Below are 19942 nucleotides of genomic sequence, written 5' to 3' on the forward strand. Positions count from 1 at the left end.
AAGAGATGACAGAAGGAATCATTTTGAAGGGTAATTTAGGAACTTTCTCTGTGTCAGAAAATAAAAATGTAGAACTCTTCCTATGTCAATAATGCCTCCATGAAGGAGAACAAAAACATGAGTATTTCACACGGTTAGTCAGACAAAAAACAAAGTTTATGATGGCGTGACGCACGACTACTGCCTTCGTAAAATATTTTAATTAAAAACCATTCCATACACAAAGATGTAACCAACAAGTTATATTATTTTTTATTCATGTTAGAATTTCTATCAGTGTTTGAACATTAATATTTAGAGAGTTTGTACATTTTTGCCTTCTGAGGTTTAAAATGAGAACCACACTAGGTCACAAATGGTAACTAATACACATTCCACAACTGCATGAAGATTCACTCAATCTCACTCTCTTAACACTGTTAAACATTTTCTTCTCCTTGCTGTACTTTACAATGAAAAGTGTGCCCCACTCATGTCTCAGCAAAGTTCCAGACATTATGGATTCATCACATATAAATTCTTTAAAAATATACTTCTGTCAAAAGACTTGATGACTACTATGTACACTACAAAAATAAATTTTCATATAAATAAATTATATGGCATACTTTTATCTTTGTAACTGAAATGACACAAACCCATTTCTGCCCAAATGGGCAGACAATGAGACCCAGTTTGAATATTTCCTTTAAACTCCTTACACTAAAACCTACCATGAGTCCTTAATGAAAATGTTATATACTCTGAACTATTTAACATTAGTAAGCACTCTATACAAATAAAAATTCTGTTCAAAGGTAAAACATAGCTGTAATAGTGTTTCCAATAGAAATAAAATCCCTGCATTTTTCTGTTATAAACTGGCATGACAAATACTGTAGGAAAACATTCTTATGATACAAAATTATAAATATCAGCAAAGATTTTTTTTTTAAAAAAATTAAAACATCCAAATGAACAAACAAGACAGACAAAATAAAACTATTTTAAAAAAGAGAGAGAGAAATTCTGGTTGCCTGCCAGCCCCCGAGTTCTCCCTTTGCCAATGTGACTACTGGAGAGAGCTCTACGCTGTGCAGAAAGCAGGGGCCAGCCAAGCAGTCAGGCACCATGCAAGCTGGGCTCAGGAAAGGAGTGAGGGCACTCCTCGAGCCAGAGGGAAGCAGACCTCTGATTTTTGCATCATCTCTCTCCTGAATGCGGGATATTGAGTTTTCTGAGCAGAGCTGAGTGTTAGGTAGACAGACAGTGTGGCTGACAGAGGCACCAAACAGTAGCAGTGGGGCCATTTGGGACCCTGGCATATGAACACACACATCTGGTAGCCACAGTCTCGCGGCGAGTTTTACAGTCTGAGGTCACTACACTGCTGGTACTACTGTGGGCCGTTGCCTTTCGAATAAGATTTTCCATGTAAAACAGGAGGCATAATGGGAGCTGCCCTTTGTGCACTCCTACAGTAGCTTAGTCTGGGTACCGAGTGCTTCCCCAACATTTGTTGGTCTCTGGCTAAGAGCCTAGGAAGACCAAACCTCAGAGCAAGAAAACAGAATTGATATGGAAGCAGATCTTTAAAAATAACACCTGGTTGAGAGATATGGCTCTATATACATTCTTCAGTGGGGGTTATGCAATTAGCATCTTCCTGCTCTTCAATAAATGTCACATTGAAAGAGTACTAATGATGGTGAGAAGAGGGGGATGAGATACTTAGGAAGCGTGCACCCATAACGTTAATATTAACACTTGGAGGGTCATCCTTCTGAAGCTCATATCCTATAGCATTTCTGATTCCGTATCACCATATTGGATGCTCACTATTTTAAAGAGGAGGCAGACAGATCCAGAAAGCCCCAACCGTGCCATTTAGCAAGAGAGGGAGTTTAAATTGTAGGGACTCAAAACATCACCTCTGGGTCTGTTGTGGACCCAGAATGAAGAGGTCATTGTCTCCAGAAGATTTCCAATCCACTCTTAAATTTGGGTGGTGATAGTGGTGGTGGTGTGTGTTAAGTGTGTGTGTGTGTGTGTGTGTGTGTTGTGCGTTGGTTACAAGAGAGGTACAATGAAGGCTGCGTACTTTAGAGGATACGCTCACGGCCCAGCTGAGGCTCCCACTGGGCATGTTCTCTAGGTCTTTAATACCAATGAAGATGAAGAGATGTGAGCTCTGTACCCTGAGGTTCCAACATCCACCACAATGGTCCATGCGAAGGAACTTATCTCCTCTGAGGCACGAGTTGGGGTGTCTGGATGGCAGCCAATAATCTTAAGAGATGCCCTGAACTTGAAGTGAGTCTGGCAAAAGGATAAAGGAGATGTTTAGGGCTAGCCCTCCACCAGCGCTAGCACTAGAGATATCCTGACTCTTCTGGCCTAAGGTAGAGCCCACCACGGGTTCACAGACAGTAAAAAGAAAAAAAAGAAAAAAAATCACAGTACAGTACATTGGGAAATCACACACATGTTCACACACACAGCCAAACAAGAGAATCTCATCCAACTACACCTAGAGAAGCCACCGGGGTTAACGTGCTTTCTTCATATTTGCTCATTACACAACAACAAAATTATCACGCATAGCGTGTTTGAAAGTTAACAGTAACATTTCATACTACCACAGGGTTGTGATATGCAAATTTAAAATATTTTAAACAGAAACCTTTACAAAATAATCCTATTACATAAGCAATATTTGCATAGAATTATACAGGTAAATTATACAATATTTAAGCAGCAGCAACATATGCTGAAATTTAAGACTAAGTTAAGCTTGGTTGTGGCACAGAGACCAATGTACAAATAGGGAGGGGCTCCGCTGCGGTCTCCCCACCGCCTGCTCTGGAGGCGGGAGTGCAGAAAACCCAGATCACACTACTTTACATCCGTTCCTTCGTATATTACATATGTGTACACCTCTTAAATATTTATAGAAATATTTCACAAAATAATACAATCAGTTACAGTAACAATGAACTGCTGCCTGGCACAGCACGCCTTTCTAACTCCGCAGCTCTCTTCAAGCAGTTCTGGTGGGGCAGGGTAGGGGTAGGGAGGGGCTTCCAATCTTTGGCCTCTTTGCTTCAGATTTTACTCACCCTTTAAAAGAAAAAAAAAAAAAGGAAGTCAAAGTAACAGGTCTACGAGTCCCTATGTATAAAGCACAAACACAGGCAAAACGGGTCTGGGGTATAGAGATCAGGACGGTGGGGGATGGGTGAGGGCATGAGGGGCTTCCAGGGGTGGGTCATGATCTCTCCCTTGACCTGGGGGCTGGTGACAGGGATGTGCTCACTTTGTGACTGTTCACTGAGCTGTGCGTTCATCAGACATACCTGCTATGGCTTTAAAAGACTGAAAAATAGGTGAAAGGGGCAGCTGTCAGTGTCTCTGTTGAGATGCATTAAACCTCCACAGGCTAACTGTGAGGGACAGATCCAATCTGGAACTCAACTGGTTCTCCAAGGATGACGAAGCTTAGACAGGCAACCCTGCCTGTGGGTAAGAGGTCACTGCGGTTCAGTAGGGGACACATGAGTGCCCAGGGCTCCAGGAGGATGCAGCCATCTGCGTCCCTCTAAGTCCCTGAGGGGTCACTGAAGAGCAGCGCCTCAGAGGCCCACCCACCTGCCCACCGGCCCCGCCCACCTCAGTTGGAGCTGCTGCCCCGGCGCCTCTCCTCACATTCCACGTCCTGTAGCTCAATGACCTCCACCTTGGGATCCCTCCTCTCGCAACGGACGTTAAAAGGCACATGGGGGTCCTCAAACAGCCCGTGGTCAGTCTCGGGGTAGTCCTCGTAGCCCGGGCGAAGCCCCCCTCGGGGGTTCCGACTGGGCCCGGGCGGGGGGTGCACTGCAACAGTCACGGACGCTGAGGCCGTCACGGTGGTGATGGGCTGGCAGTAGCTGGGCACGGAGCTGCCCGTGGCAGTGAACGCTGGGTGCCGAGGGTTGTGAGAACGGGTTCCCCGGGGGGCCGTGCGGTCCCTATTGCTAGGGCCAGAATGCCCTTCAGTAGAAATTTCGAAAGCGTCTCTGCGCGGTCTGTAAGGGGGCGGCCTCAAGCATTCTCTGGGGGCCTCTCTTCTGGGCTGCTGGCCTGGCCGTCCGGGTGGCAGGGACCCTGAGTCCAGATGGGGCTGCTGTCGAGGGTTGGAGGGTGGGTGCTGCCTCGGTTCAGGATGGACCACCTGCAGAGGGCAAGGGCAGGTTGAAACAGGCCGGGTGCTAACCCCAGGCTGGGCATCGGCCCCCGCTGCCCCAGCCCTCCCTTCACGGCTCTGACTACCGCCCGGCCACCCACACACAGCTCTTTCTGAACTAGAGCTTAGTCAACCCCACAGATGGCCGGGAGCGCCCCAGGGAGCGACCAGGGGCCTTCCACCCACAACGACGTGGCAGAGGTACGCCCTGTTTGGACCCTACGCCTAGGCTTTCTCCAGCACAGCTGGCCGGACACATACGGCTGCTGCCCATAAACGCAGGGCTGTGGTCTAAGTACCCGAGCTGCCTCTCTCCCACAGTCCGCCACCCCACCCTGCTGGGTAGGATCAAATCTCGAGCTCCCTCTTCTTCTAAAATGACTAAGTGTCTGGCCCTGGCTCGCCCAAATGCAGGACGTTACCCGGACGTTACCTACACTGTTGAATACGGTAGCCATGAGGGACACGTGGCTATGTACGTTTAAATTAACTAAAATTCAAAATTCAGCCCCTTAGGTCGCACTAGTCGCATTTCAAATGCTCCACAGCCACATGTTGCAGTGGCTACTGCACTGGAGAGCATTCGCACTGTCACAGAAAGTTCTACCAGGCAGTGCTGCTCTATCCTGTTGTTAGGAATCTGGTTTCTGGGTCTCTGTACAAAGCATGGAGCAACACAGTGGCCACATCAATCAAAAGGACCGTGACCAACTTCAAAGTCGTTCAGCTTGTACCTATTTTTAGGCTCCCGCTGAACAAAACCAGATTCACACTGCAGCTCAGCAGGCATCGTCACGGGGGGTAAGAGGAAGAAAATTTAGGTTATTTGGTTGGCCTCTCTCTCTTTCATGGAAGGGCAGCTCCAGCCTGGGACTGGAATACCCATTTCCTGGAGGGACAGCAGGAGGCCCCCTGTCAGAGCAACAGGAGCCTTAGAACATTCCTTGGGTTTTGTGTGCTGTGCTCCAGGCCTGGGGGGCCGAGGACATCCTGGGGAGCACAGAGAGGGGAGAATGCAGTTGGGGCTCTCAGGGCCTCTGAGAAGAGGCTCCGGGCTGCTCACGGTTTTCCTAAATTACTGAAGGCTGGTTCTCAGCTTCTCTGCTCCTTCCCGCCACCTAGGATACGAGCTTGGAGCCACAAAAGCTTCTGGTGAAGTCTTAGACAATAACGATTGAAATAATTTTATACCAAGGGTAATTAAAAGGAACAGAAGTGGAAGGGAAAAGAAATCACTTCTGCTGGCAATAAAAATACCATTACATTTTAAAACAGGTATCCTCCTACAATGATACGTAGCTTTTAAAAAAGGGGGGCAGGGGGAGCAAGGCATGCTTTACCTCCGGTCCTTAAGCTCAACCTGTACTTAGCTCAAACGTGATATATGCTGACGGACGTTCTGTGTAGTCACCAATATTGGTCCCTGCCCTTTTCAATCTGTATGAGATACAGCCACATGAAACTGACATTTTTATAGTTTAAGAAGAGCCAAATATTGGCCATTTCATACGAGTCCACCTAACCTATACATTTTTTGGCATGCTGTCTGTGATTTACTGTTCAGAGCAGGCAGGGGCTGCCTCCTGGGGTGACTTATGACTTACGGTGGAGCGGGCGAAGACAGGGTTCTCTGTGGCTTCCACGATCACTTGGTGGGAAGGGCCCCCGGCGCCCTGCTGGGCCTCGTAGTGCCGAAGCTCCTCACTGATGCCCGACACCGTCGTCTGAGAACTGTACTCCGAGTCAGAGGAATCAGACCCGTTGTTCGTGTGACCAGGGGGCAGAGCGAACCGGACCACACTGGGGGGCGGCTCAGGGGAAGGGGTGGGCAGCCGGTTCAGCCCGTTGGCTGGAGACACCTAGTTAAGGGGATTCAATATTACAGGTGTTATCAACCATTTACCTGGTGGCCACACTTAAGGTTCAAAGCACAATATTGTTCAGGGGTCGCTGCCCCTCCCCCACACCCCCCCCCACCCGGCCTCTCACGCTACCCTGTATTCACTTGGCCCAATCCCTGCCACTCTGAAGACGCTTGGGCCTGACAGCTGGAGCAAAAGAACTGGCCTCTGCTTTCACACTCTGGAAAGGCAGGCTGTGCCCTTTTTACTCCTGTTCAAGCCCAGATATTCTTCTTGAGTGGAAAGTGCTTCATTGATAGAGACCTACAAGACTCAGGTTGCCAATCACTAGGTTTCAAAAATAAACAACCTAAACCAAATCAAACCATTCCCCCTACATCCCCTAAGACTACTAAACTGAAGAGAAAAAAAGCCATAGTTATTTGAGCTGTTTACTGAAAAAGTAAACAACCAGCAAATGTGGATATACTTAAATATCTAAATTAAGAGTGACACCAGGAAAAACAATATTCAGGTGGTCTGAGGGCTGCGCATTACACTGGCAACAATTACTGACCTCAGGATACGGTCCGAAGAAGGACAAAAGGACTGGCAGCAAAACCAGTCCATTGAGAACACCCAGGATTGTTAGGATTGCCAGGACAGCAAAGAAATACCTTGAAGATAAAAGGGAAACAGGAACATTTACCATGGCAAAAGTAAATTAAGCTACCCTTCACGTGCCCAAACGTCAGAGCCAAAAAATTAACAAAACCCACACCAGTGAAAAGGCTGTTACAACACTGCGTTTCAAATTCAGCACAAGATTAGGTTTTTTTTTTTCTTTTCTTTTAACCTTATGACTTTGAGGACTACATTCTACAACCCAAAGTGTTAGTTCATGAAGGGAAGAAAAAAAATTAGGTTTGTTAATTTGCTGAAATCTCATGGCATGTAATGTTATTTATGAATGTGTTACACAAACACAAAAATATGGAATGTGAACTGAATGGCCGAGCAGACTGAAAGCACAAATACAATGCAGAGGGGCCCCGTTCATGAAAACCCAGCAGAAGCAAACAAATGAAGTGAAGGGTGTAGAATTTAAACAATTTAGCCCAGGAGGAAAAGCAGCCCACTTCTGCAGGCAGCTAATCCACTGTGAAATGCTTCTGCATCTTAGAGCAGAATCTCTAATTAAGTCTCCAGCGTAGCAGGTAAGGCTTTCCCCGGGCTTTCATTAACCGCAACTTTCTGCCCAGAATTCTGTGAGTTCCAGTTTTACCAAACAGTTCCAAGTGCAATCTTTTTAGAACACTGGAACCAGCTTTCGGCAAAGAAAACACTGCCCATTCTGTGGTTGCTGGGGCATTTTCGGGGGAGGGCGGTCCACAATGACGGGCTGCTCTGCCGGCCAATCTTTTGTTGAACAATTTAGCATCTCTGAATACTCTTGTTTTGCGTCAGCCAATTCAAACATAAAGGCCGCAGCACCATGAAGAAGAGGAGAGTGCACAAGTGGCCCTGCTTTCCCACCGTTGAGGGCTAAGGTCTGGGATCCTTCACGAATACCAAGGTGAACCTGTCAACCAGGGAGAGTGGCTGGAGGATGTTGCACACAGCTGGAGGCAGCGGGCTCCACGCAAGCATGCGTTTCTGTAACTAACGGTTTCTAGGGCAATTCTGCTGGAAGTGGGCTGGGGTGGGGGAGAGCTCAGGATGTTCTGGGAAGAGGGAGGGCAAGATATCTATCTGTTAATGGTCCTCTTGATCATAAAACGGAACAGGCACCAACCTTTGCTGTGCCTATATATGTTTCAACATTAGATGAAAGGAGAGAGAATCCCTATAAAAATACAAATACCTCGCAGCTATTGTAAACATTAGAAACTTCTGAGCTGCATTAGTAAAGACCAAGCAGCCGATGTCTTGCACTAATGTAAACTGCTGCAACTTTAGGCGGAGGCATATATCAGCAGCAGGCATTAAGACATTTGCATCCCATCCATCTAACTGTAGAATAAACAGACCAATTAGATTTCTGACAGCTTAGTGTATACAATGTCTGCTCATTTAGTCGACCTCAGTGAGGGCTTTATCAGGTTAATCCATCCAGTTCTAGAAAATGGGAAGCCCTTTTAAGCGCTTGAAACAAGAACCCTGATATCTCTGGGAGAGAACAAGACGCCATGGGTTAGATGAGAGAGCTGGGATCCTGCTCTCCACCCAGGTCCCAGATGGTTGTTCTAATTCAGGCTACGTTTCTTCTCCGTGGCTCCCTTGGCATCCCCCACAAGGCTGAGTGAGATCCTCTGAGATCCCATCACACTCTGTTTCCCATGGTTTTGAATTGCCTGTGACCTTGTCTCTCCCCCCATAGACCGTAAGCTATGTACAGGGGGACGGGGTCTACATTACTTGCAGTTGTGTGAAATGGCACTTATGAGGTGCTCACTACATTGTGTTGAATGAGACATTACACAAAGAAACTCTACTTGACATAGGGTTTTTACATCACAGAGAAACAACTACTAATGCCCGAATAAAGGAAAAGTCAAAATCAAATTAAGAGCTTAAAACAAAACCCAGACCAAAACCTTCATCTAGTTTAGGCATATGTCTACCTGATATTGGCAAACAGAGAGTACTGATTGGGCTTGTTAAGTGATCGGTCATCTGTGCTGAGAGGATCAGCAACGTGGCCATCATCTGGGAGCTGGCTGGAAACGCAGACTCTGCTCCCCACCCCCAACGAAGTCTGATCTGCACTTACAGAGAGCCCCAGATGACTCACGAGCACGTTACAGCTTGAGAAGGACTGGTCTACACCTCTCCACTCATTCTCCACCCAAGCGACAGTGAGCCAACCCTGGCACTCATTCTAGCAAGGCTAAATCTCCACGATGCCGACCCGCCCAATGGGGTAACGTCACAGACCCGTGGACTGATCTTTTCTCGTAATAAAGAAACGTTGGCTACAACTTAAAATCCTCTTCTTTTCACTTGGAATTGAAAGGCCTATCGCAACATACACATCAGAAAAGCCTGTTTAGATTCTCTCTCTAGATTATCGAAACGTCCCTAACGATCAAGTCATTTCTCACATTTCATTCTGCTTTACCATGGTCCTAATTCTGGACTATCTTTTACTTATCGATGATGCTGGCCTCGCCCCTCCACGGAGCAACAGGGTTACATCCAAGGGCAGCTTTGTCAAAAAGCTGCGGAGGCTGTTCAGAGAAGAAAATGGTCTTTCCCTGCAGTTCTCAGATTCTTTTTAAAAGGAAAACTTGCTCTCCTTTTATACTTCCCAAAGTCAAATCCTTAATTAAATTCACCAGAAACTGCTTGCCATGAAATCCAAATTGAAAGATGTATCCAACTAGGCTTGGATCTCAAAAATTTATTGGTGTTAAGTCACACGTTAAATGCTTCTTAAATCTTAGTGGCAACTCAACTGTGAAATCAAGGCATGTCATCTTCACTTCTTAGAAGAATAAAATCTATGTGAAAATTGTAGGTATCTGTACGTTTTCCTTTCTACAGTTTTGAAGAAGAAGTAAAGGTCAAATTCAGTCAATGCATGGGAACCAGGTCATTTCTTTCTGTTGGTATTTCTAACCTCAACAGCAATAACTGGGATATCGGTTTCAAGTTGTAGAGTTGCCTTTGTTGCTAGCCGCAAACCCTCCATCTTTTCTCCCTAAGACATTCCCCAAGACAGCTCTAGAAGGGAGCTTGCTTTTATGCCTCTCAGGATACCTCTGAGTTAATAAACTCAAAAGAAAGTGGAGTCACAGATTGTGGCAATCACTTCACAATGTATGCATATATCAAACCACCATGTTGTACCCCCTTAAATATATACAATTTTTATTTGTCAATTATACCTCAATGAAGCTACGGGGTTAGGAGTGGGGAGTAGCGTCACAATGAAGACATGCTGCAATCTTCCAGAGACAGAAGGTAATAAGCAACAGAGGTCCCATTAGAAACGAATGCTTACCTGACAATGAAATCAAACTCGGATCCTGCAAGCATCAGCACTCCTAACAGAGTGGAAACGGCACCATCCAGAACGGGTGCAAACATGTGCTCCAGGGCGAGCATGGCCCTGCGGTTCTTATCGCCAATGGCTGTTAGAAAGGCCTGCGCAACGAGGAGAGGTCAGATGATCAGATTCCTGGACTTGACTTGGTTGATGGCCAGCTTCGTCTTCAATGCTATTAGCCACCTTCATCTGCCTCCACTGAACCTCTCAGATCTTACCCTCTATCTACTGGCATGTTTAACTGGGGCTGCTCAACTAGCTAAATCTAGGCTTACGCTAAATTGATCTGTTCACGATAATGGGTTGTATTTGGTATTGATGTAAATCTTGAACATCAAGAAGAAAAGAAGAAAAGCATATTTACTTTAAATTTAAAAACCATGCCAAAACTATACAAATGAGCAAAATGTTCCCTTCTTTTCACTGTTACTCACGCTTGAGTTTACTCCCCACACTTAAATGATCTAGCATCATTCACATGGGAGACCTCCAGTTGTGAAAGCGACAGCATTTTGCCCGATTTTTTGAAAGGTCAAGATCTTACTTCCAAACGGGCTTAGCACCTGGGTGCTAAATACATATTTCCTCACTATTATGCGGAGGTTAGAAATTCTGTCACCGTGTTCCAACTAATGTGTTTGTAGTACATGTAAGTACCATGAAGGTATCACAAGAAAAACAAAGGGCTGTAAATTCAATCAAGCCTGTTCTAAATACGTGTAGATATATCTCACCTCTTATGCATACTCTAAAGCTCTTCTAGGTCAAGGATACTGTTGATACCAAATGGGAACTTTATGGAGATCTTGGTGTATCAGACTATTGGCTTGAGAGTGTGACCCAGGACCATTTCAATGTGGGTTAGTTACTGTTACACCCTGTCTGCTCCCCCAGTGGGGGGAGGGCTGAGCCTGGCAGAAGCTTGCTCTCTGAAAGTTAAGGCTGCTCTAGGATGTGCTGAGAAGAGGGCTTGGGGCCCTTGCAGGTGCACTAGGGAAGGACAGGACGTTATTCTACTTAATGGATGAAGAAATAAAATGACACAAAAGTCTGCAAAGGTGCATTGTGAATTCTCGTATTTTTCTCTGAAGTGGGGTCTATGTATGGACGCTCTTTCAGAGCTGGGAGATTTTAGGGTCAGAGTAGTTGTCTTTTTCTCCTGGGAGGAAAGCACCAAGATGGTTTGGAACCATGGCGCTCTGTGCTGTATCTGGGCCGTCAGACCACAAGGGTCAAAGTTGGGTCCATCTTCTTGCATATAACTTATGCTACTGAAACAGTAAACTGCCAGGTGCCCATCGATTCCTTGACGACTTTCACATACAGGGCACGGTAAGAACACCATGTCCTGTGTGTGGGTAGCCTCTTGATGAAGACCTGGGCTAGCAGCACAAAGCCAAGCTGCCTCTTGAGACTCCTTCAATTCTCAGGAGTAAATCTTGCATGAGGAATAGAGGCGTTCCTTCACCGTTTATTCAGCACTGGTATGGATGTTTATGTTCCTACTACCCCAGAGATCCAAGGGGCCGCTACAGTTTAAAGACTGTCGTTAGCATTTCCGCTGCAAAAATCTGTTCTAGGACCACCCTTGTTTGTAATGCTAGCTACCAAGAAGAGTGGTTTTCATTCACATCAGAATAAAATGATTTGTGGATTTTTAACTCGCAGGTAATTTTTCTCCTTTTTAAAAGAAATGATATCGTAATTATGTGTTCTCTAAGCTCTAGGCTCTTCTTTCTAAAAATCCCCTCTCCTTCTTCCCAGCTCAACTGAGGAAAGTAATTAGGGTAGGCTCAAAATGTAGAAAACTGTTTCTATATATTATCGGCTTTTTATTATACATTGGGGGAAAAAACAGGTTAACTGCAACAGAACATTCCTTCTGAAATATAAACATTTATCATCTCTACGCAGCATAAATATGGCCCTGAAAGAAGACAACAGAAGGTAGAAGGCAGAAGCATCTGTCTAGACACCCATGTGTGTAGCTATGCATGTGCCATGTGTTAAGCCCAAAGAAAATCAATGCTAGAGACTGCAAAAGCAAGCCTTTTTGCAAGAGCAAAGGCTTTTACTCCAAGTAACTTGATCCAAGTCAAATGCCTGGTTTCCTAGCTAAGCATTCCAAACATCAGTATTTATTCAGTCAGTAAGTATTTACTGAATGCCTACATAAAACCAAGGACGCAGACTATAAACACAAGTGTGTACGGAACATAATTTACGCATCGCTATAGGGCTTTTGAATGATTCTCTGATAAATGTATACGATGGGTTTGTCTCTTGTGTTAGACTCCTCTTGAAGTTTACTTTTCTCCCACAAAGATTCACAGGACTGTGCATAGAAAGAGCCGGGTGGGCGGCAGGGTGGGGGTGGGGGATTCCTATTGAGAGCAACGCTAGTTCTCCTACTTTTTGCTGTCATGAATTTGGAAGCTGGGAGGTCGAAGGAGCTGGGTGGGCTCAGGTGGGAGAGCTAGTTCATCAGCCCCAGGGTGTTTCCTCAGCTGCCAACTCACCTCACCCTCCACTATGCCATCCCCACCAAATCTGTGAGTGTGGTCTCATTTTATCCCTGCTTTATGACTGTGATTTTAAAAATCGTGTGTATTCATGCACACGTATACACCATCTGTCTTAGGAACAGCAGACGAGTTCAGGACCCGTGGTGACACAATTGACGACACCAAATGAGCAGAATCCTTCCTGGCCCACTCGGACACACCAAAGACACTGCCTACTGCTGACGTGGCCTGGCTTTCATCTTTGACACCCTCTTTCTTAGATCTCCCCCAGAGGGAAAGGAGTCCGGCTGAACTTCAGCCACTCCCAGGGAACGTCTGTGCTCTGAAGCCTTTCTGCCATGATGTGTGTCAGGTGTGTTCTTTGATGTTGGAGAAAATGAAAAGGTTCCCAACTTGGAAACTAAAAAGAGCTAGAGGAAACAGGTTGCCTTTCTAGTGAATAGCTTTCACTCAAAACGTCTCCCATACCAGAGCAACATGAACGGTGAACTCCACTCCAATGCCGACGGAAGCGATCAAGATGACCACAGGCACGGCACTCAGCTTGATTCCAATGAGGCCCATCATGCCAAAGAGCTCGACCGTCATCAAAGCCAAGACTGTCACCTTGAAAAAGACACACAGGATGAGTGGCTGGGCACAAACACACTCTAGGTGTCGCAAAAATTTTTTCAAAACTGTTCCCCGAGCGCAATCTATAAGGAATTACAGAAACACGCACTCATTGCTGGCTACAAATTTAATACAGTTTAAAACAAGGTGTTTCCTTCTGCTTTGATCTTAACCATCAGAGACCATCCTTCAACTTATAACTGAGTTGCAACTAGAGTTTTTGGTTGCCTTGCCCTCCATCCTTAAGAAAGCTGATCGGACGGGGTGAATAAAAGTTCTTTGACGTAAAAGTAGCTTTGCTTTTGCTTGGAGAGTCCATGGACTGAGTGAGGATGACTTGGGAGAAAGGGGACGTGTGGTCAGCTGATGTGGGTCAGGTTACAGCCCCTTCACTTTGAAGAAATGTGGAGTTACTGGGGTGGACAAAGCAAACAGTCAAATCCAAGGAAAAGCTTTTATTTGCCTTTCTTTCATCTGCCTTGTAAAAATTTCTAGGGGGATGGAAAGAAAATCTGTGTGGCAGACTTTGGAGTTTTTTGGGCCAAAGAGGAGAAAATACAAATAAAACAATGAACTACACAGAGACAAAAGGAGGAGAGAACGATCTTTCCTTCTGGAGGTGGGGGTCAGCAGGCAGTGAAGGGGGGACAGACAAGTACAATAAAAGTTCCCTTTGCTTTCTTTTAATAAGCTAATGAAAGATGGATAACATCAATTGCTTAAGTACCATGAAAACTCCTATAGACTAAACATTTACCTTTAAACATACCTGTTGCACAGACTTATGGTGCAGAAACAAGACCTGGTCTCTGTTTTTATAATTCTGGCATTTTGAAGGCTATACCACAGTTCATGGAATTTAAATACTGCCATGATTTTATTAGACTCTACCCAAAACTTGTTTCAAATCTGAGAGTATTATACTTGGAGAAAGAATGCAAAAAACAGGTTGGTAATACTCGTTTATCCATTCTGCCCAAGAGTTAAAACAAACACCACACAAAACCATCCCTAAAACCATTTAACCATATACCACCATCCTAACTTCTCGAATTATCGCTCCATTTAGAAGAATCTTCTCTATATTTGGTCTGGGATGTAGTAACAAAATGACACTTGAACTGAAAAAAACAGTTACGCTTTGAGTGTTTGTATTTAATAAATGCTCAGCTCTATATTATGGAAAGTGTGCTCAAAAACTCCCCTATCTTTACACAAAAAGTTTAAAGGAGAGGGGACAGAAGATTAAGGCCATTAAAGGCTCTACCTAACCATGAACCTCACCACCTCCAGTAGAATAAATACAGTATGGATGATGCAATCTATACCCTCCTCCAGAGGCCCAGACATAAACAAAACTTCCCGGCTGCAGAAAGAGCTATGCTGAAAGGAATGTGACTTCCACAAAGACCCTTAGAATAAACTCACAATGATCCCGGCCGTCCAGGGGTTCAGGAGGAAGACAGCACACACGAGGAACGTGCAGGCCAGCACCACGCTGATGGACAGGAGGAGCCAGTGGCGGAGGCCGATGTACTGCTCCCAGAAGAGGAAGGGGTAGCCGTTGGGGTAGCTGGAGAGCCCCAGGCTTGTGTAGTTGTTGCAGATCGTTCTGACTTTTTCAATTGCTTCAACGAAGTCTGAGGTGTCACGCAAGCCGTTGAGGTAGAAAGGGAACTGAGCGTATTCGATGGGCTCTGCTGCTGGGACTGGAGAGAGAAGGCAACAGGGAGAGGGCCCATGGATCAGGGGCTCCTGACAATACTGAGACAGGCAAACGGACGCCATCCAAGGGTGGAAGAAATGCGACAAGCTCCCACCGTTAGCCATCCCAGACGTGCATCCCCAGATTCTCCACAATTGCAATGAGAAGAGAAAGAACTCGGCAAGAAAGTCCACTTACTGCACCTCTTTCAACATGAAGGACAAACAATACCAATGATGGTCTTCAGGTCTTTACAGTTTCAATCTTTGGTTTAAGAAATTTTAAATAATGATCAACCTTTGATTTTGGGGTGTGTGTGTGTGTGGAGGAGGAGCCTGTGATCTGTATATTGATTTACCCTTAGATTTTAATCTTCTAGAAGCAGTCACTCTTTGTAATGGGTCTAAACAACTTAAGAATTCAATTGTGGGAACATTTTTTTTGTTCAACTGACACAAGTGAAAATACTAAGTTCAAACTGTTTTACTCAATCACTTATGAGAACAAAATAACTCGAAAGTCATGCTTTACTGAGAAAAATGCTTCACTTTCTTATCCTTTTAGTGATCTAACACACTTAAACCTTCCATGCTTCTTTTTTTTTAATGCAATGCTAAGTCTTCAGCAGCAGGGGAAGAAATCCTTACACAACAAGCATTTAGTTGCTGCCGTTGTGTGTTCCAGACCCTCTGGGGTCATTCAGTTGACTTGCTAAACATGATTTGCCCTATTATAATCTCAACTATAAATTTTCATTAAGACAAGCCTTGGCTGCTTGCCACAAGGCTCTGAGGTTTAGATACAGGGAAGCACAACCCGCCTGCTCTCCAGCCATGTTCGCAAAGGGACCTGTCTTCTTTCTCACGTCCTCCCTTGGACTCGTACCCAAGGTATACGCTACTAATATCTCTAACCCAAATGCAAATTAAATCCATCCAGAACCACCTTTCAAAGTCGGGGCTGAGAGGTGAAAGGAAGAGGACGCTGTTGTATACAGACTTTTCTGCTCCGGTTTAAACAGCTTTGACAGAGTACAGGTGCTTGGTGGCTTATAGGAATGACCCAACTTGCCAAAAATCCCTTCAACACCAGAGTTGACAAAGTTAAGATAAACATATAATCCCCAGCGATAAAACTCTGCAACAGTAACACAACACTCGACCTGGAGGCGTCCCCAACTTTCACATGGAACAGCTGGCATTAAAGAGAGAGGCCTGGTGGACGTTTTCGAGTCAAAGGCACGAAGGGAGATTACAGACTCTTATTTCTCAGTGTGATAGAGCATGAGTTGCATTCGATTACACATCCTCATCTGTCTCCCAGAGTTTTAAACTGAAAGAAATATATTGTTCTGTTTACACTGTTGAACCCTGCGTAGTGTCGACGGATGAGGGCTGGGACTGAGCCTGGAGGTGTGGCGTGTAAGGAGCCCCATAAGCTTGCAGGCCCAACGGAAGGCTACTTACTTCTCAGCCTGGTTTCTGGCATGTAGTCGGCTTTGTCGTGGACCCACTCAGGACGGTGAGGCCGGATGTTGGCTTGGGAGGCGGCGTACGCCACGGGGTCGTTGCTGACCCAAGCGGTCAGGTAGATGTAGAAAGCGTTGGGATTAATGATGCCGTCTGCATCCACCAGGCGCCGTTTAGTGAGCTGCAAAATGGGCAGAGCAGAAGCCTTTCAGAGGGGTGCCTGGGGTAAACACACTCTGCCTAGAGAGAACAGGAGTGGAGCTCTGCACCAGCATCTGCAGCAAAGGAGAGAATGCCCACTGTTTGCAAGTACAGAAAATCCCATCAGAACACCTTTGCTTTCTTTCAAAATGCACTTATCGGAGGATGCAATAATCGGCATGTTTATAACACACACACACAGAGTTCTGCAGACGGCCCAGGAATGGACTGAACCAATTAAATCTGAATGCTAAAAGACTGTCTGCTGCCAGGGCGGAGAATGAACAATCTGAAGAAACATATTTATAGGAGAGGAAGGGGAAAAAAAACCTGGCAAGAATCCCCATACACGTCTGTGTGCAGTTAACCTCTGCTGTTAACACTAAAGGAAATGCCACCCAGTAAATGGAGGAGAGCTATAAAAATAAAACAACATCTGTATAAATTTTGCTAACACTAGCCTCCTATGACCTGCGTATTCAAAAAATGCCCATCGCCAGAAAGTGGAAGGGACGGGTGCACAGCCTTGGTCTTTCTTGGAATCTTATTCTGAGAGAGGTGGTCACACATAGTACGCCACATCCTGTGAGGATGCCAGATACTATGCTCCCTCTAAAGTGGGTCTGTGGGCCTTGCATAGGTGAAAGGCATCAGATGACAGATATACACAGACACACACGTATGTATGCATATACTTTTTCCTGTTTACTTTAGATTGAGAAGCGGTTCCAATGCTTTCGGTCTTTAACAAAATGAAAACACCAATGACAGAAGTTAATAGAGAAAGAGTGAAGGAAGAAAGGGGAGGAGAGTGAGAGAACTAAATTTTAGGGATCTGGATTCAATTAATCCACAGGATATGTAACAACTGTACGTCTTCAAGCCGTCTCTGGAATTACATAGTACAGCTCACGGCCTCCGTGCACACAGCACGCCCTTCTCCCTCCCAGGTGGAGGAAATGATGTCCGGGGGCCTGGCCCAATCACATTTGTTCCACAGTGTCCCTGGTCCCTAAAACCCAACCCAGCCCCCCGGGCATCCCCGCTCTCTCTCAGACAGACGCCTCTGCCCGCAGCCCTGTCAAACCAGACAGCATGCCCCATGTGGCCATAAAGCACCAAGTTCACACTCCATAATAACTCTGAACAATGTACTTTGTAAATCTGTCACCTTTAATGCCAGCAAAAAAGGGGAGACAATAAACAGAGCTGCTAGGAAGATCATTAGCATGACGGTTTTCTGCCTGCAGTAAGTAAGCAAGTAAGCTACAAGGGGAAGCCAGTAGTGGGGCTGGACTCATTTGAAATCTGAAGGGTCCAAACGCCCTCCCCAGCATGCCCAAGGAATCAAAAGGGATATGCCGGAATCCAAGTGTCACAGCCAAGAGGCAAATGCAGCTGGAGAATATGATTACCAAATAGAAACAGCTCTTCTTACTTAGGGGGTAAGCACAACAGTGAGTCCACTCAGATTCCAAGGATTTCCATCTGCCTCGCTGATGAGAGAGCAATCCATCTGTCCTCCTCTGCCCCTTAGGCCACAGCAATGCAAAGGAATCAAACACAACAAATCTTCCTATCCTTCTATCCTTCCCTAACCCATCCATCCACGCCAAATTCTATTCTTTCAAATTCTGCTCCCCAATGGATCCACCTTTCCAAGTTTGGATAAAACCAAGACCGACACGGTAACAAGCACAAGAATTCGAAAGAGAACAACGCAACACAGTATGTCTAACATCTGAAAGAGTCTGCATTGCCTCAACTAGACTTTCTTCTGACAATTGCTCTGAAGGTAAGTAACACACTCGTCCCCACTTGACAGATGAGCAAGGTGAGGCTCTCTGGGTTGCCTGCAGTCATCCGATCTGCTGGTGGAATGAAGAGAATTAGAGCCAACTCAATATTCATTCTTCCAGCCCCCGATGCCTTGGATCTGCAGAGAGCACAGGCTGGGATCGCATGCTGTCAAGCAGTCTTCAGTGGCAGTTGCCCCAAAGCCCTGCTCAGCGACGCTCTCCGAAGCTCCCATGGTATAAGGCAGTGAGCGTACCTGGCTGATGTCGATGGGCTTATCACGGCTGCCGGTTTGCACCAGGAGTTTGTAGGCAAGGACCCCGTCATCTGATCCATTTTTGTAATTGTTTGGCATGATTTTCCCAGTTTCCCAGTCACTGTCAAATGCATCCTGAAGTCCTAGAAAAGGCAAATGTGTGTAATACATTATAACTCTTATCCAGAATGACCCTGGTCCTAACAGGGTGCTCTGAGGACAGCGGAGCGTTTGCCATCAACCCCAAACACTCTGTATTCTAGTTGTATTTGACTTCATGTGACACTATTAGATTTTTCGTGAATGAACTTCAAGTTGCTGATAATCACTGCCTCGAAGGCAGAAGGGGAGAGTATTCATTTCTAGGAAACAAATACACATGTTTTACCTCAAAAAGCCCCCCCCCCAAACTCCACTTCTTCTCCCCCATGACAAAAGAAAGCAAGAAGGCTGGGTGAGAAAGACACGCCAGGCCCATTCAGTGTTTCGTGCCACTTCAGGTGCTAAGCCATGGGTTCTTCGATACAACCAGAAATTCCACTCAGAGCAGGAAAAACACATTCAAACTCCCAACTTCAAACAGCAACTCAGTTGCTTCTCCAGCCCTGGGTGAGTGAACATGATTCTGTCAATTTGTTCCATCTGTTCGACTTGTGGAGCTAATACAAGCTGTGGGATCGGCTGCCAGGTTGTGTAAAGATCACAGCCGACACCTATTCACTCTGGACTGTTCTCTTCCTCTCTGCCACCCTTCCTCCAAGAGGGGCTGTGGAGGAGACAGGAGGAGGGATCTTGTGTGCATGTGTGTGCAGGGAAATACCTCACAGGGTAAATTTGGATCATATTGAGAACAGGAAGCCACAGGCCAATAGAAGGGGGCTCTGTGAGAACAGATGACAAACCGCAAGGCCAAGGAGGGGAAGGAAAGAGCTTTCTGGGCTTGGGGGACGGGCGCGCCCACCAGCCCACCACACACAGCTGCGCTTGGCTTCTGTAATCAAAACCATCATTACAGACCTGACGGTTTGGCTACAGCTGTAAAGAGATAAGCGTGTTGGAAGAGAAAACAGGGCCCTGGTGACCCGGCCCTCGGGTCTGAGCAATTGCTGGCTTGCACACAGTCTCCTCTGACACCCACCCCCCCGCTCTTCCGTCGCCCTGCTCCCCCAAACCACCTCCCACGTTGAGCTCCCAAGCCCCAGCAGCCCAGGAAGCCACATCTTCTGAACCAGCTGCACGTGCACGGGTTAGACGTGGCCAGTAAGGAGGGAGGAGGGTTTG

General features: G+C 46.0%; 1 protein-coding gene across 2 annotated transcripts in view; it reads right to left on the reverse strand.

Moving 5' to 3' along the window:
• Positions 1-234: 234 nt before the first annotated feature.
• Positions 235-19942, reverse strand: part of PTCH1 (patched 1) — a 58335-nt gene continuing 38627 nt past the window's right edge. The window contains exons 16-24 of one of the 2 annotated variants that reach the window (XM_060155376.1): positions 18662-18804; positions 16405-16588; positions 14662-14942; positions 13090-13227; positions 10052-10194; positions 6623-6722; positions 5809-6063; positions 3649-4192; positions 235-3099 (exon numbers count right to left, since the gene is read on the reverse strand). In XM_060155376.1, coding sequence (XP_060011359.1) covers positions 3650-4192; positions 5809-6063; positions 6623-6722; positions 10052-10194; positions 13090-13227; positions 14662-14942; positions 16405-16588; positions 18662-18804 — 1787 coding nt within the window. In that variant the 3' untranslated portion in view covers positions 235-3099; position 3649. Of the gene's footprint in view, positions 3100-3648; positions 4193-5808; positions 6064-6622; positions 6723-10051; positions 10195-13089; positions 13228-14661; positions 14943-16404; positions 16589-18661; positions 18805-19942 lie in introns of those variants that run through there. The other variant, XM_060155377.1, reaches the window with a different exon arrangement.

This window comes from Lagenorhynchus albirostris, chromosome 7 (genome assembly GCF_949774975.1).
Source record: "Lagenorhynchus albirostris chromosome 7, mLagAlb1.1, whole genome shotgun sequence".
Lineage (NCBI taxonomy): Eukaryota > Metazoa > Chordata > Mammalia > Artiodactyla > Delphinidae > Lagenorhynchus > Lagenorhynchus albirostris.